The sequence below is a fragment of the Nothoprocta perdicaria genome, unplaced genomic scaffold (genome assembly GCF_003342845.1).
Source record: "Nothoprocta perdicaria isolate Ctin4 unplaced genomic scaffold, notPer1 scaffold_58, whole genome shotgun sequence".
NCBI classification, from domain to species: Eukaryota; Metazoa; Chordata; class Aves; order Tinamiformes; family Tinamidae; genus Nothoprocta; species Nothoprocta perdicaria.
The window spans coordinates 1,706,134-1,732,183 of record NW_020455843.1 but is presented as its reverse complement, the minus strand read 5'-3'; the positions used below and the strand labels follow the sequence as shown (position 1 = coordinate 1,732,183).

Genomic DNA, 26,050 nt, shown 5'->3' with positions numbered 1-26,050 from the left:
GCTTCCCTGCTCGAGGGCTGCGTGTCAACCTGCAGCGGGCTGGGGCTGGAAACCTCTTCCCAAGGCTGGGAGGAGGAGGAAGGAGCCGGCCCCAACCCTCCTCCTGCCTCCGGCTCCTAAAATCCCCCCAAATTCCCCCGCCGCAGCGGGGGATTCCCGGGCTGTGCCATGGAGGGACGCGCGGCCRCTTCCAAACCGGCTCCGGGCCTTTATTTACAGCTCGAGTGGAATCGCATGCAAACTCCACGTGCGTTTATTGGTGTGTGCGTGTGTGGATTTCGGTCTTTCTCCTCCTTGTCGCCCGTTTTCCTCAAGAATAGTGTGATTAGCAAAAAAGACGCATTCGATTTTTTAAAATAGCAATTAAATATACAAAAATATAGCTTACAAAAAGAAAAAAAAAAAGGAAAAAAACAGCGAACGTTTCCTTAAAAAATATTCTGCTGCAGAATTCGTAGTGTACAAACACGTCTATGAGGCTCCAAGCTCCATAAACAGTCTCGGGAGTCGCACGGTATTTACAGGAGAAGAGGAGGGAAGGGGGGAAAAACCCCGCGGAGCCTCCGGGACTCCCAAGGAGGAGGAATCGGAGTCCCCTGCGCCGCCGGGATGGGCCTGGTCGCTCTAATACTGAATAAGCCCCTGTTTTAACCCCCGCGGGCCTGAGGAGATGCTACGTGGGAGGGCCCGGCGCGGCCTCCGGCTTCCTCGCCGAGCTCGGGGTTATTATTATTAGGGATATTATTATTTTTTGGCAATGCAAAATCCCCAGGGCGCCCGCGGGCCCCCGTGCTCGGAGGGAAGTTGTTTCCCTTCCCTTAGCTCCGCTCGCGCGAGGCAGAGAGGCCCTTGCTGAGGTAGCGGCAGGGCCAGCCCGGCGCGGGCTGGGCCATCCACGCACGAGGGGCCCCCCAAAACCGCCCACGGGGAGCCCCGCGGAGCCTCCCCGCGGATCCAAGGATGCTCCGGCGCTGCCATCCGGCTCCTCGCGCTGCTCCTTCCCTCGGGAAACGTCCGTGCGGAGCCGGGAGCCTCCACGAAGCTCGCCGGTGCCGGCGGCGGCGGGACGGAGGGCGCCCACGTCCCCCCGTGCTAAAGTGCAGAGCGGGGCGCGCGGGGGCCCCGCGGGCGGCTATACGGCGTGGGGCGCGCCGGGCAGCGCGTCCTGCTTGCCGTGCAGCTGCGCCAGCTGCAGCACCGGCATGTTGCACAGCGGGCACACCTTGCGCACCTCCAGCCACTTGATGAGGCACCTGGCGCCCGCRGGGAGCGAGGGAGACACGGGGTGAAGGGGGGGAAAGGAGGCGCCCGCGGCGCCCGCGGCGCGTTCACGGTGCAGCGTGGCACTCACTTGCGGTGGAAGGCATGTTTGCACGGGCAGATGCCCAGCTCGTCCTTGGGCTTGAACTCCTCCAAGCACACGGCGCAGATCTGCGGGCGAAGGGGAGAGCAAACGCCTGGGTTTTTGCTCCAGGAGCTATTAAAAAGCACCCAGCCCCCCGGTGTATAAATACAGCCCCGTCCGGGGGGGCTTTGCTGGGGGGATTGAGCGCCGCAGGGCGGAGAGGAGCTCGGGGTCTGGAGCTGGGGCCGCGGCCGCCGCTCTCACCTCGTGCAGGTTGAGCTCCTTCACCTTCTCCTTCAGGATAACCTGCAAGGCAGAGCGCGCGGGTTGGCACCGGGACGCAGCACCGCTCCCGCAGCGCCGGGTTGACAGCCAAGGGTAACCTGCGCACAAGCTGCTCCGCTTTGCAGGGAGCGGCTCTACGCAACCTGCAGCTTAAACATAAACTTGAACTCCCCAAACTACATTAACCCTTCATCGGTGCTGCACATCATGAGCACCGGCTGAAAGATGTGAAGATGCCGGCGTGGATGTGCCCGTGGTCTCTTGCTCCCCATTTCCCCAGTTATCCTGGACACGCTCCCATAGATCGGGCTTCCCGTGACCCAAAGCAGCCAGGAAGGGTCCAGGGAGGGGGACCCTGCAGGACGGCGCCGTCTCGGGAATGTGGGTACTGCTCCCGAGTGGGAAATGATGAGGATTGGGAAGGAGCCGCCGGGGGCTCCAGCCCTGCGGGAGAAGCAGGGGCGGCTCCGGCCGCTCCGTGTGCAGCCAACAAAGGGAAACACGGGACTGTTTCAACCCCCCCTTTAGGTGCATTTGGCTCAAGGCAAAAGGGGAGGGCAAAGGCAACCTGTGATTTAGCCCCTCACCTGCTTGTAGGCGTAGAGCTCCTTGTGGGCTTGATGTCTGAGCCTGCAATGGAGAGGGGAAAACGTGAAGACAGGAGGAGGACCAAAACGCCCCGAGAGCACACCGCATTTCCCGCCCGTCTACATTTAATCAGTGTCTTKTCTTTTCTGCTTTTTCCCTTTTTCATTTCCCAGACGAGGAGGGCCGCGGGGAGCAGGATTTGAGAGCTCTGCTCCTGCTCCAGCGGCGACCAGGCCTGGAAATGTCCCCACCACAAGGTCTCCTATGGATTCCTGCGGCTCCGGCCTTTCCCTGCGCTCCAGCCCTTCCCTGCGCTCCAGCCCTTCAGCTCCAGCATCCCCTGAGCGGCCATGAGACGGCCTGAGTCCCACGCAGGGGCTTCCAAGGACGAGTCATTCCGAGGAAGCCGAGGCGGCTCCTTCTCCATAGGAAACGGTCGGGATGCTCTGGGAAAGCAGCACCAGGACATTGACCCTCTTTTGCTTCCCATCACCGAGCAGGGGGGTGGTTTATAAACCAGRGGGGTGGTTTATTAACCAGGGGGGCAGTTTATGAACCAGGGGGCCAGKTTAGGAACCAGGGAGATAGCGAGTTGGTCGGAAAAGGGCAGGAAGAGGCGAGTCGCCCTTGGGAACGTGTGGAGCAGACGCTCCCCCGGCGCTTTCCCAGCGCCGCCTCCAGCCTTTTCATGTTGGACCTTTTCCAAGGGCGGCCGCGCTGGGGTTCATTAAGAGCTGGAGACCAAGCGGGGGACTCTGTTTGGGAAAGGCCTGCCCGGCCGGGAAGCACGAGGAGCCGGTGCCGTCCCCTTCCAGCTCCCGCGGGCACGGAGCCAACTCAACCTCTCGCATCCTTCCCTCTAGGACCCCCCGATAAAAGCACCCCGGCACCAAAGGCAGCTAGCAGCCCAGCAAAGGAGGCTGGTGCAAACGGAGGGCACCAAACGCTGCCCCAAAACCGGCAACGGGTCGGAACGGGCCCTGATGCGGCAGCGGGAGCTTTGATGTACGCGGGGCGGCAGATGATGGCGAGCAGAAGATGCCCGAACAATAGAGGAAAACAGGATGAGACCGGCCCGATCCGCAGAGATTCCCGCCGGGTGGGAAAGCCGTTATGAAAGCCAGATGGGGGAAAGCGAGATTCCCTGCTGGAGACCACATACGAGGGGGGAAAATCTCCAAAAGCCTGAGGAAAAAACAGCCTCCACCAAGCTTGTGTTTTGCCAAGAAGCCCCAAAAACTCCGTCCCCGCTTTGCTCTCCAGACGGTGAGGACGGATGGGGAGGTGGCCCCTCCGGGCGGACGGAGGCTCCCGGCGCTGGAAGAGCGGAGCAGGGCGCCGGGAGCGGGAACCTCCCGCGTCCTCCTGTCCCTGCACTCCCGCCCGGGCGCCGAGCRGCGGCCGCACCGGCGTGGGACGGACCCGCCGGGATGTGACCCCGCATCCGGCCGGACACACGGATCCATCCGCACGGCGTCAGGAGGTATCTCCACCAGATGCTCCTCCAGATACGGGACCACACAGCGGCTCCGGAGGCCRGCTCCCCCTCCAGGGACTTCTCCGTCTTCTCCATCTTCTCTCCATCGTCGCGGGCTCTATGCGACTCCCTCGGGAAAGGGAGCGTTGCGTTTCCTCCAGCCCTTTGCATTGCAACTACTGCTATGGAAACTGCTATGGAAGGGCCAAGGGAACAAACYGCCAGGGGCAATGGCATTTTGCAGCTTCGCCTCCGAGCTCCATCCCCTGCTCCATCCCTCCCGGCRCGGGCCCACGAGCATCTCCCCATGGATGGGACTAGTGTTTTGCAACACAGCGGTGCTGAAAACGAGCAGAGCTCTGGGTTTGGCCGGCCTGCACGCAAGAGATCTTCCTGGCTTTTTCTTTTTCTCTTCCTTTTTTGGCTAAAATCCATCTCCATGTGGAGCCCGTCTCACTTAGGAGCTTGATTCTTCCTCCCTCGGAGTCTTGGGAGCCAAACCTGTTGACACACATGCCAAACACAACCCACTGCCGTTTTCCCAAGGCAAATCCTCGATATCCCGCTGTCAGCTCTCGGATACCGGCTCTCCCACGCGGAGGATCCCTCCCCAGCTGTCCCGTCTCCCACGTTGCGGGTGGCGGAGGAGGAGGATGCTCCGATAAGGAGCCGGCGATGGCAGACAGGGCTGTGTCACGAGCTCTCTCCCTCGGGATGTGCCAAGTGTTTGCAGATGTGCTAGTCACGGGAGGCGGAGGGAGAGCGGGGCGAGGGGCCACCTAATCCGGGCTGCTTCTGCCTAATTAGTAAATTAACACGTCTCCTTCAGACACCCTCCAGACGCAGATCTGCACGGGAGCCCTGCGTCTCGTTTGCAGGAGGGGTCAGGACAGGATGGGCTGATCCCGGAGGCTTCTGCGGCTGGTTTGGCAGGGAGGGATGGGACTCGTCCTGCTGGAGCCCAAGTGTGTGAAACCCTCCTGCTGCTGGTCCTGCTGCAGAGCTCGCTCCTCATCCTGCCCACACACCAGGTCTGCAGGTCTTGTATCCCGCTCCAGCTGAGGTTTGGATGCAAAAATCCAAGGGGATGGATGCTCCAAGGGGAAATCTGCCCGGTAGATAGAGTGGCACGGAGAGGCCCTCCAAAACAGGATGTCCTTCTATGGAGGTCTTCAAAACCCACCTGGATGCCACCCTGTGCCCCGTGCTCTGGGTGTCCCTGCTGGAGMAGGGGTTGGACTGGGTGATCCCTAGAGGTCCCTTCCAACCTCAACCATTCTGTGACTCTGTGAAAACWGGGGGCTTCACAGGAGGACAATTCCTGCTTGGCATCATTTTGTACCAAACCGAAGAATTTGTGGTGGACTGAAGAGAAATTCATCATCTTGCTAGAGTTTAGGGCTACAGAGGGATCACGGGATGGTTTAATCCAAGCTCCTCTCCATCTTTCTGCTGGGAATGGGCACCAGAYCGTCTCCAGAAAGACACTGCCTTGATTTAAAAGCATCCAGAGATAGACAACTCGCCACTTCCCTCGCAGGTTCCTCATCCTTTTTTACAACGTGCCTCCAACTTCTAAATGTAAAGGTTGTCTGGCATGATCATCCAGATGTTACTGCTTGTTATTCCTCCTCTGGGGCAGAAGGCACCTGGTTGCACCGGGTGCCCAGGAAAACACTCGTTCTGAAGAAACCGGAGCCCTCGATGCAGCTCGGGTCCTTCGGGTCCTGGACACCACTTTTTGTGTGTCCCTTCACTTAAAACGCTGGGATCAGATGCAGCAGATGCAGGTCGGGAATGACCTCGGGGCTGGACGGATGCACTGTAGGTTCCTACGCGTTTCCCTGGGCATATTGCAGACCACAGGGAAGATCTCGATAGCGGGCAGCCCAGATCGCCTGGCTCTGGGCTCACCTGCAAGTTTTCCAGGGTTTTGCTGTGGTCAGAGCTGGAAATCCAAGCCAGCTCCCAAGTCCACAGCTTTCCACCCGGAAAGCCAAGGGAGGGAGGGAAAGGCGGCGTGACTGACGGGACCTGGGGCCTTTTCCCCCACCTGCCTCTCATTTCTCCCSCGAGAAGGAAGAGTTTGCAATTAATAGTCTCAAGTAACAGTCAAACGGCCTCCTTTCTGGCCCATAAAATAATCAAAGCGTCTCCCCCCGCCCTGCCAAACTGGAATAACCYTTAATCTCCCACCTTTCAGATCAACAAATCAGCTCCGCATCATTAACCTCCAAAGTGCGCTGTTGAATGAGCAATTTGTGCACAATGACAAATGGAGCAGGAATTAAACATTTCTTAAGCACACAGCACGCGAGTTATTCATTAAAGAGGGAAACRTGTCGAAACGTTGGGCAGAGAGCAGGAGCCACAGCGAGACAAGACAAACCCATTTCAGGGCTTTTTTAAGGAGAGCACTTAAGCAGCCAGTCTTGTTTTTGGGTATACACATAAATATATGTCCTGGTTTTAAGGAGAATAGTGTAATTAAGGGGGATAGGATAATTGCCATGGTCAACCCTCCTTTGGCACCCATAGGGAAGCAGAGGGCACGTGTCCTTCTCCAAGGAGCAGCCCCAACAACCCAACACTGGGTCAAGGGGAGCAGGCGACACTGAGGACCTCGTGGTCCCAGTCTGAACTGGGAAGCCCTGTGGACCAGCCAGGGCCGTTCACTCACCTGATCAAGTAGCAACAGAAGAGTAAACTGAGGATGAAGACGAAGATGGCCGTGCCRAAAACCACGATGTAGATGTTGAGAGGCAGGTTCTGGAACCCGATGTTCGGCATCCTGAAGCTGTAATGCTGGAAATCTGAGCTCATGGGGAGGCTGCAAAGACAGGGAGAGAACACAGGGATGTGAGGCTCCTTCAGAGGGGCGGCCGGCACGAGTCCATCTCGGAGGAGGSAAATAATCCCCTGGAATGCAGCCAGGGAGGGGAGTGGGGGGCATCGGCTGCCTCCTGCTCCTCGTCCTCAGGGAAAGGCATCCTTGGATTAACGGGCTCCCCGCTCCAGGGAGGGAGGCGGCTCCTTTACAGGAACCAGCTCCTGGTGAAGCAATCCTGAAAACAAAGCAGGGCAGGACAAACCGGAGCCGGGAGTTTTCTCCTCCCGCTGCGATCCCATCGTCTCATCCGGCTCTTTCCCCTCTTCCCTGCGCGTGCAGCCCTCGGGTTTAACGTTGCACCAGGCGCAGATCTGTGCCCAAGGAACCCAGGCTACAGCCAAGGCTCCCCTCTACCTGAAACYCCCTTTAATTAGACCAAAATGTTCAAAGCAGCCAGGTGGCCCTGCAATAAGGAAGTTTTGGGGTTTTTTCTTCTCTTCCTGCAGTTTCCGAGCCCGATTCCTCATTCGGTCGAAATTCCCCTCCACAACCTTCAAGCACACGGACGATTGACTTCTCTCCAATAAAAACAATCTCCAAAAGAGCTCAGGGCACCTCTCGGCAGGGCCTGGAACAGCCTCCCTGTTTGACAAGGGTCCCACGGCGCTGCCAGACCCGAGGCCATTGCCGGAGGAGCCACCAAAGAGCACGGTTTACATTTCCCCTTGAGACCTGGGCTGGGTTTAAGGGTGTTTTTGCAGGTTCCGGCTTTATTTCCCTTTGCAAAGCCACGTGGTTTGCAACCCCGCCACCGCCAACCTCTAAGAGGCCACAGAAAGCCCCAAATTAGCTCCGGGAGGGCAGGACGCAGCGAGGAAGAGGAAGAGCAAGAGGAAGAAGCGGCGACTTGGGCTGTCGACACACCGAGTTTCAAAAGAGCGACCCAAAAACCAGCCTCCCCCGCCACAGAGAGCCCAAATTAAATCATATGAGCAGCTGCTCGGGATAATGACTTTAACATATGATCTCTCCCATGATTTTACTTTTATGATTCGTCACACGGGACGCCGGTATTTTACAACTGCTGCAAGAAAGTCTTTCGAGCGGGTTTGTTACACTCAGCAGTCAGGTAAAATAGAGCCAAACAGATCCATGTCTTTGCATTGCTATCGAAACCTCCTAAATAAGTCTGCTCTTCATGCTCGAAATCCTGGAATGAGAAGTGCCTGTTTGTTATTGCTGCATATTATAACTTTCTATTTMTGTATGTGGCGGGGACTGCTGCATTCACCCTCGAATGCTCACAAACATCTCCGGCCAGGCAGAAAGTTCCCCCAGCCCCGGCTTAAAMAAGGAGGTTAAAAATACATCTCGTTTTCCTTTCATTGGAATTACTGCCCACGGAAAGGGCTGAACGCAGCTCGCAGGGAAACTGCACCAGAAATAAAKAAAATACCTGAGGTTTTAAGCCCGGTTTCGCAAGGGAACTTACTGGGGGACCCCAAAGAAGCGGGAAGCTTCCCCAGGGATCTGGGCTGCACAGCTCCAAATTTCCGTGCGGAGAGAGAAGACGCGAAGGTGGGATGTGCACACAAGTGTTTTGGAAAAYGGGGAGCAACGAGAATCCCCTGTTTTGAACCGAAAAGCCACCGTTTCTGTAAAAGACGTGAACTCGGTGCATCCCGACAGGCTGCAGCCCCCCARTCCCTCAGCTATTCCACCACCATCCCTGCGAATTGGGATGTTTTTGCCTGGATCTCAGGATCTGCACTGCTGCTTTATCCGTGAGGCAAAACCCACCTTTCAGCTGGGCCCTGCGGCTTCCCGCGCTCCCATTTCTCCTGCAATCCGCCCCGGCTGCCGCTCTCCGTCTCCTCCCGCTGCAAGTTCTGAGGCAATTTCTGGAAAAGCCTGAACTTCATTAAAGCCTCCGGAGAGCAGAACACATGTGAAGGAGGAGGCCGAGCCAAGCGGAAAGGCTCTAAGGACGTGGAGGCCACACGCACCCTTGCGAGCGCTGGAGCGGCTCCAACGCGGCAGCCCCAGCTCCAACGCGGGGGTTTCATTAAACAAAAAGAGGGGGAAAACCAACAAATTGGCCCCCAAACCTTCGCTCCCACCCGCAGCTCAGTTAATGCTCCGCGCAGCGGGGCTGGGATGTTTGTTGTTGTAGCTCCGTTCTGGAATTGTGTGCCGGGGGTTTGCTCGGGAAAAGGGATTTCAGATGCTCCAGAGCCCCTGGTCACGTTCATGCAATGGCAGMGGGCTCTGGATGCGGCAGGACTGACCCTGGATCCCTTCCCATCCCCAACCCGCACCCACGCTGCCACCCAGAAACGTCTCAGGTCATTTTTGTGCAGCAGAGGAGAGGACTAAACAATAAAAGAGGCCACCAGCTCCACCAAGGAGCCCAGYGCAGCAGGGGCGGCTCTTCCCCCTGCGGCCGCGGCTTCAAAACCCGCTGCGGTCCGCGATTGCACAAGGCAAAGCGCAGTTTTATGGTTGGGAAGATCATAAAATATCTACAGGAATTCAGCCTTAAAGCAACAGTGGGCAGGACAGAAAGCGGGAGGGTCGGTTAAAGAAGGGAGACGTTCTCGTTGGTTAAACGACGAGAGGCTGGAGAAACAACATTGGGAACCCTGGACCCGCGGCTGCTCCGTACCGCCGAGGAAGCCGAGCGCAGGGATAGGTGCAATGCGGCTGGACTCGCTGCTTGAAGGTCTTTCCCAACCATAATGATTCCAGGGACCTGGCCTGGGCCACCGTGCAGACAGACACAAGATATCAGCTCTCTCTTGGCCAACCCTTCCATGACTTCCCACAGAGCCCAAAAACACGGCGGGACAGTCCCGGGCACGCGCACAACGGGACTGCTAAGTCGCATTCACCAGTGCAAAACTTCAAGTCAGCTCTTCAATACCAGTGCAAAGCATCGATGCCTTGGGGTTACACMCAAATACCCAAGGCAACGAAGCTCTCTTGGAGAAACCACCACAGACCTGTCCTAGTAGCGCTGGGCTAAGTCGGGCTCTCTCCTTTAGAACTTCTTAAAATTGGGAGGCTTTTCTCTAGCCAAGTAGAGGTTGGGGTTCCTGTTCCCTTCACAGAGATGTTGTAGGTCTTGGGGAGGGAAGAAGAAGCACCACGGGGGAATTAAGGCAACAATGCAATCTAGCCAGGAGCTCTTCACGCATCCAACCACATCCAGCTGTTCTACCAGCCCGGGCGACCACAACCACAGCGATAAACCCAACACCAGCACAGCTGGCCAAAAGTTTGGGGTAAGTAAAACCAAAAAGAACAGTCCCTAYAAGCTGAGCTCCCTTCCATCCATGGTCTTCTTCCAACGGCACCATCCACTCCGTGTTTTCCTCGCCTGCCGAGGGGGCCACGACCTACCTGCTGGCCATCCCGCAGAGCTGGGTCTCGCGGCTCCGATCCTCGGGGCTCCTAAGGTGCCTCGCGGGGCGTCTTCACGGCACCAGATCCATCCAACCACAACCACATGAAACGAGCTCCTCCGCGCCAGGGCTACCCTGACCAGGCTGCTCCTCCCTCCCTTCTTCTGCAACAGCTGAGAAACGTCACAGCAAAATAAAAAGGAAAAGAAGAAGAGGAGGGGGAAAAATTGGTTAGCTTGGACACAGCCTGCGGGAGAGCCAGGAAACTGTTAAAAGGCTTCACAGAAATGCGATGGGTTTGGAGGAGCCAAGTTTGGGTTTGTGTCCTTTTTTTTTTTTTTTGGAAGGGGGAAGGGAGGAATTGCTTTTTAATCAGCTTCAGATTGAGGAGAAGGCAGCCAAAAGCAATAAAAAAGGAGCTGTGGAGAGGGATGGAAATGTTGTGAGGGAGAGCAAAGCTGTGCCGGCTCCGGGCGACGACTCCGGAGGAAGAGGATGAGGATGTTGTGCTCCGGCAGAGGAAGGAGGAGAGCGGGAGAGGTGGGATGGAGGCCGAGCCGATTTCCAAGGAGAGCTTTCCCGTTGCACTCGCGAGGAAGGAGCCCTCCAGAGGGGAGGACGGCTGGGAATGGAGCTTTCACCAGGAGAGCTCAACGAGATTAAAGAAGGGGGCAATTACCCGCCAGGGAAACGGAGGCAGGGAGCAGGGCAGYGAGGCGGCCGGAGCACGGAGTGCGGCGGCGCCGTTCCCTTGGGATGCAGCGGGGAGGCCGGTGCAGGAAGGCCAGGGACACGGGCGCCAAAGCAAGCAGGAGGAAACACACACACTTGTTTATTGATCCTCGCTTTGCACGGGCACGGAGCGAGGCTCGAGCTCCAAAGGAGCCGCGCGAGGCTGCGCAGCCGCCTCCGCGGGTTTGGCCACGTGCTCYGAGCTTGGCCCGGAGCAAAACCGGGAATGGCTCCGTGTGTAACCGGGAATGACGCTGTATGGAACCGGGAACGGCTCCGAAGGGCCTCCCTGCGCTCCGGAGCACCGCAAATCCTGCGAGAAACGGTCCTGAATGCCAATGCCTAACGCACTCGTATGGGGGGGAAAAAGGGATTTTCCCAGGCACTTAAGAGACAGCAGGAAAAAAATGCCATTAATTAACAGACTATTAATGAGCAGCGTGGCAGGGGGGATGCTGAGCCCTCACATTAAGCAGTTTTGCCAGAGGGGGTGAGAGCATCCCGGCTTTTTGGGGAGCGCTCGGTGCCAAGTGCCAGGACGGTGCCAAGAAAAGGAAGCCGGGGAAAGTTCACAGCAATGTCCCGGTGACCCCCGGCCGCTGCCGCGTGAAAACGGGGGAAAAAGCCCCAAAAGAAGAAATCCAGTGGCAAAGAAAGCCGCGTCTGCAAGGTCTGACCCCTCCGGATGGGTCCATCCATCTCTCCGGATGGCTCCGYGGGAGCACAGGCACCTGGAGGGGTGGCCTCGTGGTGGGAAGTCACATAGGGATCCATGAAACGCCCGGGATGCGCTGCCGGATCATGTCCAGGGAGCACCGGTAGGGAATGAGACCCAACACAAGGCATTTTACCCGCAGGGAACCGTCGCTGCGGCCCTGCCCGTGACCGAAGCGAGATCGTTTCCAAGCCTGGCCGCCCGGCTGCCCAAGAGTTAATTGGATGCTTTTCCAGCTGGGATCAGGACCAAATTCCCTGGCTCCGCGCCCTGCCTGTGTGACACCGAGCACAAAAATTTAACCCTCGCCAGCACCGGCAGTGAGGCATGAGCCTGCAGGCCGGCTGATGCAGAGCCATAAATAAAGTGCAATAAAAAAATGCAAGGTTTGATGGAGCACAAAGCAACTGGGGGAATAAAAAAAAAAGAGAAACAAGAAAAAAAGAGGTTGAAAAAAACTTTACAGCAAAATGGGCAATCAGAAAGACCAGGGGTGCAGCGAGCGCCGCTGCAGTACCTGGATAGTGTTTCTGATTCCCATCAGCTTTACCAGGACAAGGATCCGGTGACCTTCCTGCTGAGGAGTCCCTTTAAATGTGCAAACATTTCTGCTGCCGCTGGCAGAGAGAGGCGCAGAAAATGGGTCAGCTCGGGCGGCTCCCACCGCAACGCCGGGAGGCGACGGAATCCGGGGCGTGCGGCGCCGCTTTGCACGTTCCAGGAAAACCAAAAAGGTGGGAAAACAGAAAAAAAAAATCAATTTTTCGTTGACATGCAATGAAGCAGCCGGACACACTTTGTGGCCTCCCGAAATCCCTTTTCCCTGCGTTCCTTTAATGCAAAGAAATCAGCACAAGTCACAGGCACCAACGAGCTGTGCAAAATACTTAAAATCTTAATATTTAAAATCAGGCACCTCTATGGGACCCACAAAGGTGCCCAGGACAGAGGCTTTTGCTCGCTCAGCTTGCAACAGCGGCACTAAATACAGAATAAATTCACCAAGGGGTGAAGCAGGGCCCCGAAAGGCCGGCGAGCGGAAACGCCGCTTGCTTTCGGAAGAGGCGTTGCGAAAATCATGCAGTTTCTGCAAGATTTGGGTTTGCTGACGATATTTAAAAAGCCACCAGGAAAACCCACACGAACCTGAAGGCCAAGTCCAGCCAGATGGGAATTTCCACCACATCAAGGACACTTGATATTTTTCCTTCTCCTGACATAAAAAWGAACTACGCAGCTGGCTTGTCCTTCCTCTGGTTTGCCCAAAACTACCTGTTTTCCAGAGATTTTTTTCCCCCTGCTCCACTGTTTGTTGTGGGCAGCTAATGGAGGCCAGGGGGGTTTTGCAACAATTTTGAGACCATTTGCAAAACTCGTCCTGASATTTGGGAAAACGCTGAATTTGCACGTCCCAGCTGGGTGCTCCATGGAGAAAAAATAAATTAATAAAAACACTAATATGCACAAATTGGTTCCTACTCATGCACAGTCACGCTGCCCTCAGAGACACGGAGCAAAAGCCACAGCCAGGATCACCAGCCCTGTAAAGTCAGAAATATTTTGCTGGAAAAATTGGGGAAAACTTTTCTGGAAAAGCTTGGGAAAGGGGAAAGGCGGCGCTTTAGGCTCAGCAGAGCAGCCCAAGAGCTGCCGTGTCTCATCTGAAGATGATGCTGAGTGATACAGGCCGGGTCCTTCAGCAGTTTGGACCAAAGAGGAGAAAGGAGACTTGATCTAGAAGACTGAGGACACTCTATTGGAGAAGTTATCCATGTTTTCCTCTCTTGCCTGGGAGCTGTGGCCAGTGTTTCCCTTTCACTCTCTCCCCTTCTTAAATAGCGAGTTTTTAGGTTCACGGGAAGGTGTGAATCAGCTCTGTGGCTGGCAATAAATATATAAAGAAAACAACACTTTGTTTCCTCCCCTGAATTTTGCATAAATCCAACTTTCTATAAGTAAACCCACAAATTAGCTTTGTTCTGACAATGCAGGATGGCTAAAATAACAGTTACAAAAAGTGCTTTACAGGTTGTCTAAAATTTGGCTTTCTAAAAACCGGGCTGAGAGCTTGGGCCGCGTGGTCGATGCTGCCAGATCTTTATAAATCCCTGGATGCTGAATGGTCTATGAGGAGGCAAATCCATGGCTGGCACTAGCAACTCCGGGAAGCAACCAGCAAGATCTTTGGGATCTTGGAGCTAGAGATGCTCCAAGCGAGTCTGTTCACAGAGTCACAGTCCAGGAAGGGAAACCGAGGCTCTTCCTCCCTGCCGTCCCGCTCTTCCAAACCCTTCCGGCCTTCCCTGTCCTTAGGAAGTGCAGCAGACGATGGGAATGCCCGCATGGAGCTGAAACGTAAGGAAGGTGCCGCAGGCAGCAGGATGCAGGTGTGATACCCAAGGACGTGCTTAAGGTGGCCAAGCCCCCGCMCTGAGATTCCATGTGGGAAGCTGGGTTCCCTCCGCTCCACAGGGGAAGGGACGCGTTCAATCCCATGGGAGCAAGGCTGCGGCAAGGCCGGGCGGCAGCTCCTGGCACATCCCCCTGGAAGTGCCGCGGCCTCGTCAGCAGAGCGGGAATCACGAGCTCTTTGYGCGCGTCCAAAGCGCCCTGGGCCCCGGCCAGGAATTCCCACCTCGGAGCTCCGTGGAGCCTCCCGTGCCCAGTCAAGTGACAGCTGGGAAGCACCATGAAGAAACCGAGTGGGGAGGGAAAAAAAAGAGTAATTTTTTTAAATCCGCCGGGATTTAAAAGGAGGGCAGTGTCACAGAGGGGTGCCCAGCGGTGCGGTTTGCACTGAACCTTCTCCGGTGGCTCCGTGTTCGCCCTCCCAACACGACCACGAGGCTGCAGCCACGTCATATATCTACAATTTATGCCAGCCCCTGAAATTAAAAAGCTCCCGTCTCTATTAGTAACTGCAAATATATTCCTTTCAGGAACTCCTGCATGGCGATGACGTTTCGCTGCGTGAAAAGAAAGACAAAATAAAAAAGGGCTCAGCTAATCCCTGCAATTTTATAAGCATCTCAGACACTAATCCGTTGATCTCATTGGAAGGGATTAGCATTACTCGCTCGCCGGTAAATTTAAGAAGTTTTGAGGCAGATGTAAACAAAGCCTGCGGAGAGGCTGCTGCCGCCCAGCACGCCCACAAAGCCTCACCTGGCTCTCGTTGCAGGCGCTGGGAAAAAAGAGGGATTTTCATCCGGATCCCAAGGAGGGCTGCGGGTCTGGGCTGTCTGGGATGTGGCAGCAACAATGTCCAATGCTGCTCCGTCCATCTGCGCCCAACCAAAAGGGGAACATGTGTCCGAGGAGAATTCCCATCGCAGATGCTGCCGTGGGAGCATCCCGATTTTTTGGAGGGGAGCGTGATGGGTTTCCGTGGGCTATGCAGGTTTTGGGGGATGTTTTGCTGCTGGTTTAAGCCAGTGCTGAGAGCTGTTGGCTTTTCCCTCCCTTTCCCTGGCAAAACCGCACGGATCAGAGCTGGGAATGGATAGGGCTGAAAACTACTCTAATGAAACCTGGGAATATACAACCAGGGAAAAAAGATGGGAGCAARGATTTGGACTGGCCATAAATCCACAGCCTGAAGTTTCAGGAGTCTAAAACTTTATGGGAATGATGTTGCAGCTGAAAAATAGACTGACTTGCCCTACATGGGGTGCAGGAAACAGGCATGGCTTCAACAGCAMGTGTGGAGAGGCTGAGCTCCCGAGCAGCGAATAATATAATTCTCCCCAAAATTGGGGATATTTCTCCCCAAACCTCCGCTTTATGCTGCTCCCCCAGCAAGAGCAGAGCTTTGCAGCAAGAACCTGCTTTGCTAAGGGCTAAAAACGCAGCACCTACCTGTGCAAAGAGCCCAGTACCTGGCACTTGCAAACCTGCCTTGCCAAAGGCCACCGCTCGCCTTAAAAACTGAATTCTTTGCTTTAAGGGACGAAGCCGGCAGCACGTAGCCTTTTTTTGATGCAAACCGTAGCTGCCTCCTTGAGAAGAGCTGCCTGCTAAGCTGTACATCTGGGCTCCTAAGGGAAAGAAAGGACATGAAATATAAAGGAGGTTTCGCTAACGGACAGAAAGGGATTAAAGGGATTCTTTGCGTGCCCAAAAGCGAACTTTTGTCGGCGCTTGCTCCTTTCTGCTTCTAATTCCCTTAAAGAAAGAAATCTAAACAGCTTGGTGCGCAGTTTAAGGCAGAKTTTGGTCTCGCCGGGAGTCCTCCTTAAAGCCCTCATCCCGCGTGGATGCGGGGGGACGGATGCAGGGGGACGGGGTTCACATCGGGGGACACGGCTGGTTTCAGCCGCCCAGCGCAGGACACGGTCGGGAGGAGGAGTGTGGCCGGGCGGCCTTCCCCGCGACCCCGGGAGCACGTCTGGGATGCCGGGAGCTTCCCGGGGCTCCCGGAAAACAGGACACGTGTGTCTGGATGTTACRTATCCGCTCGATCCCACACGCTGCTGGCAACGCTGGCCTGAAACACGGGCRCTGCCTGGGGCACAACGCGATGCTCTTTTTTCTTTATTTTTTTAATCCAGCACTATCKATCTATCTATCTATGCATACAGATATATGCTCACAGAAGAAAAATGTCCAAGTGTGTTAAAAGCCACCGGGAGAGGAAACGGAGCCAGGCCTGACAGGGTGGATTTATCCCGGCGGTCCCAAGCGCGATGGAAAAACGAGAGTCTTGGAAGCGACACCGGAGCTATTTAGGGGCTCGCTGCAAAGCCTGGCGTGCTGAGGAGGTTCATTTGATCCTGACGTTCCCTTCGGAGTTTAACTCCCCACGGGCTGCAAGCAAGAAGAGCGCGGTCGGGGACAAAGACCCTGAAAACCCTGCGTTTTAACCCAAAGTGCTCGGGCTGCGTGGCCGAGCGCGGGGGAGCAGAGGCAGGTGGGATAAAGTGCATCTTCCCACCTGGATTTCATACATATATATGTGTGTATACACCAGCAAGCTTTGGTGCTGTTTAAATGGGATTTAAGTGCTCAAACACCCCCATCCCAAGCCCACGTATCCCAAGTCGATCCCTAAAGCGCCGTTCTCCCTCCACACACGACCCTCCCAAGGACACAGCAGCTCCGCGGTGCCGAACTTCCCGGGATCCCGGCATCTCCTCCCGRCCGGGGAGCCGGGAAGCGCTGCTATTCCAGGCAGCGATAGCGAAAGGGCCGCAAGCTCCAGGGCTGCTAAAATAAGAGCGTGAGGGCTCGGCCAGCGCCGTGCTTTCRGTTTCTGTCCCTGGGAAGCTGGCGCGGGCTCCTCTAAGGCGCTTTGCAAGGGAAAAGCTGCATTAGCAGCGTGATCCCTGCACGGATAATCCGCGGTGTTAATAAAAGGCATAAAGAGTTACTCTTATTTACTCTTCAACTCGCAGCCCTGGAGCTGGAGCAGAAGGGGCGGGCGGTAAGGGAGCCCTCTGCTCAGAGGTCCCCCCTCACCTGCAGCCCTCACTGCCCACGTGTCTCCGTAATAAAACAAGGGAGTTCACGGCGTGAAGCTCACACATCCCAAAGCAACTACTCCCCGTGCTCCGCCAGTGGCCTTTAAAGCAGGTAAATGAGCTATAAACGACAGCAGTGAAACCTCCGGAGCCGCCTGCCCTCCGCGCCAGCTCCCTCCCCCTTCCCACCAAACCTCCGCGGAGGGAATTTTGCAAGAGGATCTCAGCCCTCCGTCCATCCCACGCGCTCATCCTGCTGCTTCCTCCCCCTTGGCTTTCGCTCCYGCTTCTTTTTCCAAAGGCTGATCCAGTTTTAGCCCAGATGGCTCCTGTTGTGGGATTTTTTTTTTTTTTTGCAACTTGAGCCCTCTCCGTGTTTCGGCGACGCCAACACAGCTGCTCGCGGCTAACGCGGAGCGCCCGAGAGCTGGCACGGAGCGGCCTCCACGCGGGTCCCACCGGCCTCCACGCGGGTCCCGTCGCTCACACCGAGCCCAGCACCAGGCCCAGGCCACCAGGGGAGCTGGGCTTTGCTCTGCCCCAAGGAACCTCTTCTCCTGCTGCCCTCAACTCCGGGCATCTCCCATTCCGTTGCTCCCTTCCACCTCGTTACCTGGTGTTGTCCTGTCCGCCGCCACCCTTGTTATCGTGCTTTGGAGCTGCTACCTCCTCCCGTTGACGTGTCTCTAGTCTCCAGCTTATGGGAAATCGATTAATTGCCAGGAGCTGAAGGACAAGCGAGTCCGTGCAGCTGGCACTCACGGCATCACAGAGTGTCCGAGGTTGGCAGGGACCTCTAGGGATCATCCAGTCCAAGCCCTGCTCCAGCAGGGACACCCGGAGCACGGGGCACCTGGGCGCATCCAGGCGGGTTTGGGAGATCTGCAGAGCAGGAGCCTCCCTGGGCAGCCCGTGCCAGGGCTTGGGTACCCTCACACTCCATGTGTTTGCAGGGTGACGTGCTCCCTACGCCCAGAGAAGGGGGGTGTTTGGCCACCAGCGTCACTCCCTCATCAACACATCGGGGAGCGAAGGACGAACAAGGCGGCTCCGAGACCTCAGCGCATCCCAAGAGCCAAGGGGACGAGCAGGAGCCTTCCCAGCCCACCCGTTACTGCCCAGAGACGACGAGGAGGCTTCGGCCTTCTCAGGTTAGAAGCAAATGAGTTCTGCCGCTCGCTATCAGATGAGCTGGCACGTTCGTCAGCTCAAGAGCCGATAGCACCAGATAAGTGGCCACCAACTTCCACGTCCTCCGCGGCTTCGCTTCCTCCCTCGATGACACACGCGTGCTTTTCCCAACAGGTCATCTCCAGCGCTGGGTTTCTCACTCCGGGGACAAGCCCGATGACCGAGGGCCACCAGCGCTGGATGTCGGTGGAGCTCCCTTGCAGATAAGAAGCTTCACGGCCGTTTCGAGCGTCGTTTCTGAGCCCTGCGGGTGACGTGCGCAAGGACGGCTGCTCCCCATGCAAAGTCTGAGTCAACTCCAGCCCTCATGGCAACGCTGCTATAAAGGCGTAACGGGGAAGGAGTCTATACAAGATATAAGTTATCTAATGTCAACAAAGCCCTGGTTTTATTAGGAACAATTGCAGGAAGTAAAAATAAACAGAAACCCAGCGCTGTTTGGAGATGCCGTGGACTTCGGTTACGCGCCAGCCATAACCCAGCGGCACACTCGAATGCGAGGGGGAAATTTCAACCTCCAGAAAAACCTCCCTCTAGCAACGACMCCCACGTTTTCCGTGGGCCCTAGAGCGGGGGAAATGGGGCCCAAACCCCGTCCCCATGTCTGTAGGTTGCTTGAAATTGCCATCTCCCATTCCAGCAGCAAGCAGAGAACTCGCCTAAACGCAGCCTGCAAAACCCCTTCGGGGTCGTTTCGGATCAAAGACTTTGCAAAGCACTTGGAATCATCCGGAAGCGTTTGCCAAAGGGACCCCATGCAGCTCCGTGCAGGGACTGCGGCATGAAGGAGGGACGAGCGCAGCCGGCCACGTCCAGCTCCGTCTCCTCCTCATCCAGATGGTGTTTTATGGCTSAGAGCTAATCACAGCGTGTCCTCTCCAGCAACGTCACCCACACGGAGGCCGTGCCACGTTGTAAAGGGGGGCAGCTGGGGACACGTGTGCAGAAAGGCCGCTTTGCCTAGGATGTCCTTCAGGCATCCTGGAGGACCAGCTYGAAACGTCCATCCTGCTCCACCAAATCCTCCAGCTGCTTCAGYCCCGGCTCTCCAAGCCTACGGATGTCTCCAAACGCAGGATACAGCCACTTTTCTAGCAATGTGGTCTCCACTTATAAGGTGGAGGTCGTAGAGGGGATTTTTTGCTGTGAGAAGGTGCAGTAACACCCAAAAGTAGGAGCCCCAGGGAGTTCTCCACCATCCTCACCTCCAGCAGAGAGGACCAAGAGCTCTGCAATACATCAGCACAGTCACCATCGTTCCCACGAGGCCAAAGGATTTATAGGAGTCTGAAAGTTTTCTTTTCCCAAAAGCAATTGGAAGAGCCTGGGGGTTTTGCTGCTGTTTCGAGTGTGGAAGTTCCTGGGGCCTTTGACAGTTCCCCAAAGCGGCTGAGACGGACACAGCGCTCACTGAGCACCATCGGGGCCAGACCTGCCACCGCGGGCGGCCGCCCCGTGACCGGATCAGACCGTCTCTCCCGCTGCTTCTGGCACACGCTGCAAGGACTTTTTTAACTTTTCTTTTTTAAATACATCAATTAGTACATTTGGGTCTCGGCCACATTGCCCCCGAGCGCTTCGTCTGTCGGGGGCTGTGCAATTCCACCCCGAGTGATCCGAGGCAAGGGCTTATTATTTTCCCGGGCTCTGGGCCAAATTTGTATTTAATTTTTGCCGCAGATGGCACAGCACTCTACATCCATCAACTGGAGTATCCAGCTAAAGTAATAGAGCAAATAACTGGATTTACTCGGGGCTGTTCTGTTTAACGTGGCCACGGCAGCTCCGTTTACACCTCTCGTAACCAAAGCGCCAGCCCGAACTGAGGCCACACGATTGCCACTAAACTGAACGTCTGCAGGAAGATGAACAAGCAGCAAGAGCCCAAACCTGCTTTTTGCCCTACTGCGAGGCAAACGCTCACAAAAAGGCCTCATTTTGGTCATCCAGATGATTTTTTTGACCTTGGTGACACCGACCAAGCTCTGGCGCAATCCCTGCCTGCCCGGTCAGCACATTTGGGGTGTTGAATCGCTCGCACCAAGCAGCGAGTGGCCAAGCCAGGGGAAATTCCATTGCAATTCCATAAAATCCCGGAGGAAACGCCACGCGGGGGGCTGCCCCAGCTCACGCAGCAGCCACCTGGCACACGCTCAGCAGGRGCGGCGTGCGTTCAAGCACAGGATAAAGCCACACGAACCTGAGTATTAAAGTTTCCAGCGGCGGAGCAGGACCGGTGAGGTGAGGATGACTCCACGCCAAGCGCACGGGATTTGCTGACAGGTCCTTTCCCCATCTCCTGCCCCACGGGCAAAGCTCTGGGAGCTGCAGGGGCAGCTTCTGCCCAAGGAGAGGATTTTGCTGAGTCTATTCGACCTCCACCCCGTTCTCCTCGCTTCGTGAGGGACCGTCGGGGAAGGTGCAGGAGAAGCCAAGTGCCACCGTGAAAGAATTTACCCATTTCATCCATGAAGATTACAGTATCGGAGTGGAACGCAAGGCTTCCCTGCGCCTGCTTCCCACGAGGACGAGCGGGTGGGAGCTGCAGAGCAAACAGGCGGCGGGGCCGCCCGCGGCGCAAGGTCACTTCTCCAACCGAGCTGCCCTGGCAAAGTAAATCAAGTGCAGCGCGGCAGGGACCCAGCCTGGGTTTCATTCACCTTCACCCTTTCTCCCTGCACCCAAAGCCTCCGCCAACAAGGCAGCTGTTTCATTCAACGCTGGCGAGCGGGTCGCGCCAACCGTGAATTTCTTCTCTGCTTATTTGCACGCCCAAGAGCTTTCAAGGGCCGGAATGTTAGTTTTTTAATGAATTAAAAGCACGGCGCCCTCCCTGTCCATGGGCACAGATGTGTTTTGCTCGTCCCTCCTCCACCTCTGCTGCTGCAAAGCGGCTCCTCACCTCAGCACCAGGACAGGCAGCACCCACCACGCAGGAGATGCTCCACTTAGGCTTATGACTAATTCATCCCTTCTGCAGGGAGCTGCTGCGCCTCTTCGGTGCAGCCTGCAGCCCGGAGAGCTTTTCTGCACGCCGTGCAATCCAGGATAACTAATAAAAATGAGATTTAGGCACGAGGTTTGTTCCTCTCGGTGGAATAATGGGGGGGAAAAAAAAAAGCAGCTATGGATGGTGCTCTGGCAAACGGGTGGAAACAAAGGGATGATTTGCGGGAACAATAACACAGCAACGTGGCCTGTCGGTCTCCGGCTCCAAATCCCCACCCTGCAAACGGGAGCCCTTCGTGCTGGAAAGGGGCCGGCTCCAGAGGGACAAAGGATCGCGGGGGAAAGGCGGCGGCGGCGGGACCCGGAGGAAAAAGATAGGAAAGAAGGGAAAAATGGGGACAACGGGAGAGGCGCGCGCGGCCGAACGCGTTGGACGCGACGGGAAAGGCGACATCAAAGGAACGCCGCGTGCCAGGGCGGTGCGTAAGGAGCAGCCGCTGCCAACGGGAGCGGGAGGGGGAAAAGGGAAAGGAAACAGTGGGAAGAGGCGCGCGGAGCCCAGCGCGGCCGCGGAGGCGGCGGGGAAGCCGGGAATAACGTGGAATGTACTGGGGAAATAAAGGAAAAGCGGCAGCCAGGAGGTGCGGGTTTTTCTTTATCCCTGTGTTCCCGATCCCGGGGATCCGGGCGCGTTCCCTGCCCAAGGCAGCGAGCTCCGGGATGCCGGGGCTGCCTCCGCGCAGCGCTCGCGGCTCCGCTCCGCCTGCAGCTCTGCCGTTCCGGCCAGCTGCGCGTTCTTAACACACACATATATATATTTATACATATATTTGCAAGCCGGAGGAACCCACCGTGTTTCGGACTCGGCAAAGCGGGAGGTCGCGGCCCCCAGGGTCCCCACGGGGGAGCGCGTGGGGACGGGGCAGCCCCAGAGCAGGGTGCGCGGGACGGTCCCTGCCCCACAGGGGACCGCGTGGGCATGGGGGGCAGCCCTAGAGCACAGGCCAGACGGGGGGGGGCCCTGGCCCATTGGGGACTGCACAGGGAAGGGGGTCCTGGCCCTGCGGGGGAGCCGGGCTGGGGGGAGCTGCCCTGTAGGGCATAGTGTGGGGGATCCGGACCCATAGGGGTGTCCTTGGGGGCGTTCCAGCCCCACACGGGACTGCATGAGGATGGGGGTCCTGGCCCTACAGCAGAGCCCTGAGAGGAGTCCCTGCCCCATAAGGGACTGCACGGGGAAAGAGCTCCCGGCCCCACAGGGGCGCGCCAGGCGGGGGGCCCTGCCCCACAGGGGCTGCACGGGGATGAGGGTCCCTGCCCCACAGGGGAGCGCAGGGGAGGGGGCGACCCCACAGCGGTGCCCTAGAGGTGCCCCTGCCCCCCAGGGCAGGGCTGGGGAGAGGCCCCGGCCCCATGGCGGTCCCGAGGGGGGGTGTCCCGAGGGGAGGGTTCTGAGGGGGGGGTGTCCCGGGGGCGCCGTCCCGCACTCACCCGCCGCCGAGCCCCGCGACGCCCGCACTGCCCGCCCGCCCGGCGGGGAGGGACCCGGATGCAGCCGGCCCCGCCCCCGGCCCCGCCCACGCCCGGCTCCGGGCAGCGCGGCGCGGCTTCGCGGCACGCACTGCGCGTGCGCGCTCCCCCCTCCCCGCCCGGCCTTGTATGGTGTGGGGTGGGTGACGTCACGGCCCGGAGCCAGCGGGGGTGGGGGGGGAGGGGAGGCCTGAGCCGCCATTGCGGGGGGGAGGGGGACCCTGGGGACAAGGGTGACCCTGGGGACGGGGGGGGGGGCACAGGGTGGCCCTGGGGACAGCAGGGACAGGAGGGGGCCATGGGGATGGGGGATGACACAGTGGGGACATGGGGACATGGTGACAATGGGGACAGGGTGCCCCCCCCTTGGGGTGATCCTGGGGGACAAGGTGACACCAAGATGGGGATGGGAGATGACACTGCGGGGACACAGTGACGAGGTGGAGGCGGGAATGGGGGTTGCAGGAGCAGACGGGGCTGCAGGGAGGGACCGGGTGGCTGTGGCGGTAGGGTGGCCGCGGGGACAGGAGGTGGCACCGAGGCGAGGGCACCGGCTCCGAGCTCGGCCTGGCCCCACGGCCGCCCCTCTGGGCCCCACGGCCGCCCCTCTGGGCCCCACGGCCTCCTCTCCGTCGCCGGCAGGAAAAGCCCAGAGGGAATTTTGCTGCCGGCCCTGTTTCCTCCGGTGAGCGAGGAGCCTTTCTATAGAAATGCTCTTTCTGCCCGAATTCGGGAGCAGCTTTCGGGGGTGGCACCGGCTTGACATGCAGCTCATTTCTTGGAAAGGTCGCTGCTTCGACCATGACCAAACCAAAGCACCGAAAGTTCCGCAGGAACCAAAGGAAAAATTCCCTAACAGTGAGGGGGACAGATCCCAGGGACAGGCAGCCCAGAGAGGTTGTGGAATCTCCTTCTCTGGAGATGTGCCAAACCCACTTGGTCACCACCCCGTGCTCCAGGTGACCCTGCGTGTGCAGGGGGTTGGACTAGATGGTCCCTAAAGGTCCCGTCCAACCTTCAGGATCCTGTGATTGTCACCAGGTTCTGCTGGGCGCGTTTTTCCACCTGCCCTCTTCAGGCCACCTCCTCGGGATCGGTGAGGTTGTCCTGACGTTGCTGAACCATTCCTTGGCTTCTTCAAAGGGGAGCCAGCCTTCAGCCTCGCTCTTCACCTCCTCCTTCAAACSGGGGCTTTTCAAAGCAGCTGCCTGCTTGCAGAGGTGCACGCAGGACTGCCCGCCTCGTTTGCACGCGGAGACATCACGTTGCTTCCACATCCCGCCTCTAGGCTCTGTGGTCCCGGCTTCCCAGCTGGCAGAAGGCACGTGCTGAGGAAGGCGGAATTCCCGAGGGGTGCCGCAGATGCCCTTTCTTTTTGCAAAAAATAATAGCCGAGGCCCCCGGTCGCTCTCGCTGTTTGCGATTGCTCTTGGGAGGCCGGAGGGAGCAGGTGCACGAGYGTGAGATGGGAATCACGGATTTTAAGCAATAGTCTTGCTGCAGATCCCAATGGGAGAGGAAATCCCGGTTCTCCATGGATGTGACCTCGCTTGCTGGAGCAGTGACATCGCCCCTGCCCGCTCGCATTGTCCCCAGGACAACGCGTTTCTTAGGGCTTGGGAAAACGTCTTTTCCCTTTCCTCCTGCAATGATTAACCAGGACGAGAGGGGAGATCTGCCTTCCTGGTGAGCCTGGGATATTTGGATTGCATCCTGGTTAATCCCAGGGGCATCACACAGGCACAGGGGGATGGAAACGTCCTCCCGCGGCCGTCGAGCCTGTATTTGTTCTCAACAAAGCGGCCGGGCCGGCGGTTTGTTCTCGATCCTTCTGTGTCCAGCGTTGCTGAGTAATGCATGACGGCGCCGAGTCCAAGCCGGGATTTACGAAAAGGTCTCTGGTGACCACAGGAGAAAACGCCAGGGAGATTTGGCAGCTGCTTTGGCGCTGCGAGACGCTGGCGCGAGGCCGGAGGTGCAGGAGGAGCCGGAGCCGGCCGGGCTGCGGAGCATCCACGGGGCCCTCCTGGCCCTGAGCGCCCAGGCAGGCTCGCGCAGGCAGCAAACTTGGATCCTCCCCCAGCTGCGATTAACGTGACCTCATCTCCCGCACAAATTAATTTCCTTTCCTGGGAGAGACGARGGAGGTTGTTGCATAACCTGAAACTCCAGCCCCGCTTGGCTTTCGGGCTCGCGCGTCAGGTCTGGCACGCACGGCTCCGAGCTGCCCACACCTGCCAGGAAAAAAGGCTGAGGTCCTTCTGGCCAGGACGCATCCCGACACATCGGGAAGTGAATAACGTCCCGCGTGGCTGCGAGCTGCCTATTGCAGATCTTTGAAAGGCGCCAGGAGCAGCCGTGATTTGTTAAGCTGGGCATCAGTGACTCATCTGGAGCTTATCGGAGCTGCCTGCAAGGTTCGAGGCACTGGGGCTCATCAGCAGGATATTACTAACGGGCAAGGAGAGTCTTATCTCCCTTCGCCTTTCCCAGCTGGGAGAAGGGAGCAATGTGAGCGGGACTCAGCCATGGACGGGCGAGGAGAGGAGGCAGAGCTCTTAGCAGCTGCAAGCCGGGAGCTCGAAACCTGGCCACACTGTCCCTGTCATTGTGTTGTTCCCGTCTCTTGGCCTTGCCTACCAAGCTAGACACRCTGCAGTGGTGTTTCAGGCTTGGAGAATTTGTCCTTGGCATGTCCTGGAACCAATATCTTCCCTCCTTTATGAGCTGCAGAGCTCTCCGTGGCCGGGGCACATCTGCATTTCCAGCTCGAGTGCCTTGCTGGGGTGGTTTTAGGACACGGCGGCGCTGATGCATAAAGGCAGCGACACGGTTCCTCCGATTGCACTGCAGCCTCTTATTCATATTTGAGGAAGAGGCAGCTTGGCCCTCATTAATAAATGGCTTTTCTGGAGCTGGTCAGTAGAGTGGACGGGGAGCTGTGTGGATTTACACTGTGCTTGATGGCTCGCCGGGCTTTGTGCAGGGGGCTGGAGAAGGAAAAGGGCATAGCCCGGGATCTCCAGCATGGCTGTGGTTCCCGAGCACCGAAACGGCACCGAAACAGCACCGGGATGCAGGTCCTGCTTGTGGGTGATATCCTGCTGGGCTTCTGCCTCCCGAAAAAGCCAAGCGGTCGCGGTGCTTGCAGACCACGCGTACGGCCGCGTGTGCTGTGGGATGTGAGACGGGGCCACGGTGGCACCGGCCACGTCCGAGTCCAGAGCTGGTGGTTGGCGTGGCCGTAACTCCGGACAGGGTACAAGGTGGAAGAGCTCTCATCTGAGCAAAAACCCCGGGGTTTTAGCCAGCAGGTAGGTCAACACTGACCTCAGCAGGTGCTGGTTGTGTTTGAAGAGGCAGCAGCAGGAAGTCATGAGTGAAGAAGGGCCACGCAACTTCTGGGACAGGCAGGAGGGAAGGATAGAGAGGTTTGCGGTGATAGACACCATACGATTGCCATTACCAGATCCRTGCTATCCATGTTATTATTGCTACCTGGAGGACACGTGGCTCCGTGGGGCCTTCCCCACCAGAGATTTCTC

General features: G+C 57.6%; 1 protein-coding gene across 1 annotated transcript; it reads right to left on the bottom strand.

Annotated features, from left to right (window-relative positions):
* Positions 1 to 1,347: 1,347 nt before the first annotated feature.
* RNF24 (ring finger protein 24) lies at positions 1,348 to 10,029 on the bottom strand. The gene is made up of 5 exons (XM_026048887.1): positions 9,928 to 10,029; positions 6,376 to 6,525; positions 2,218 to 2,260; positions 1,610 to 1,651; positions 1,348 to 1,431 (listed from the first exon to the last, which is right to left on the bottom strand). The coding sequence occupies exons 1-5, from the start codon at positions 9,936 to 9,938 to the stop codon at positions 1,348 to 1,350; spliced, it is 330 nt and encodes a 109-aa protein (XP_025904672.1). The 5' UTR covers positions 9,939 to 10,029.
* Positions 10,030 to 26,050: the final 16,021 nt, after the last annotated feature.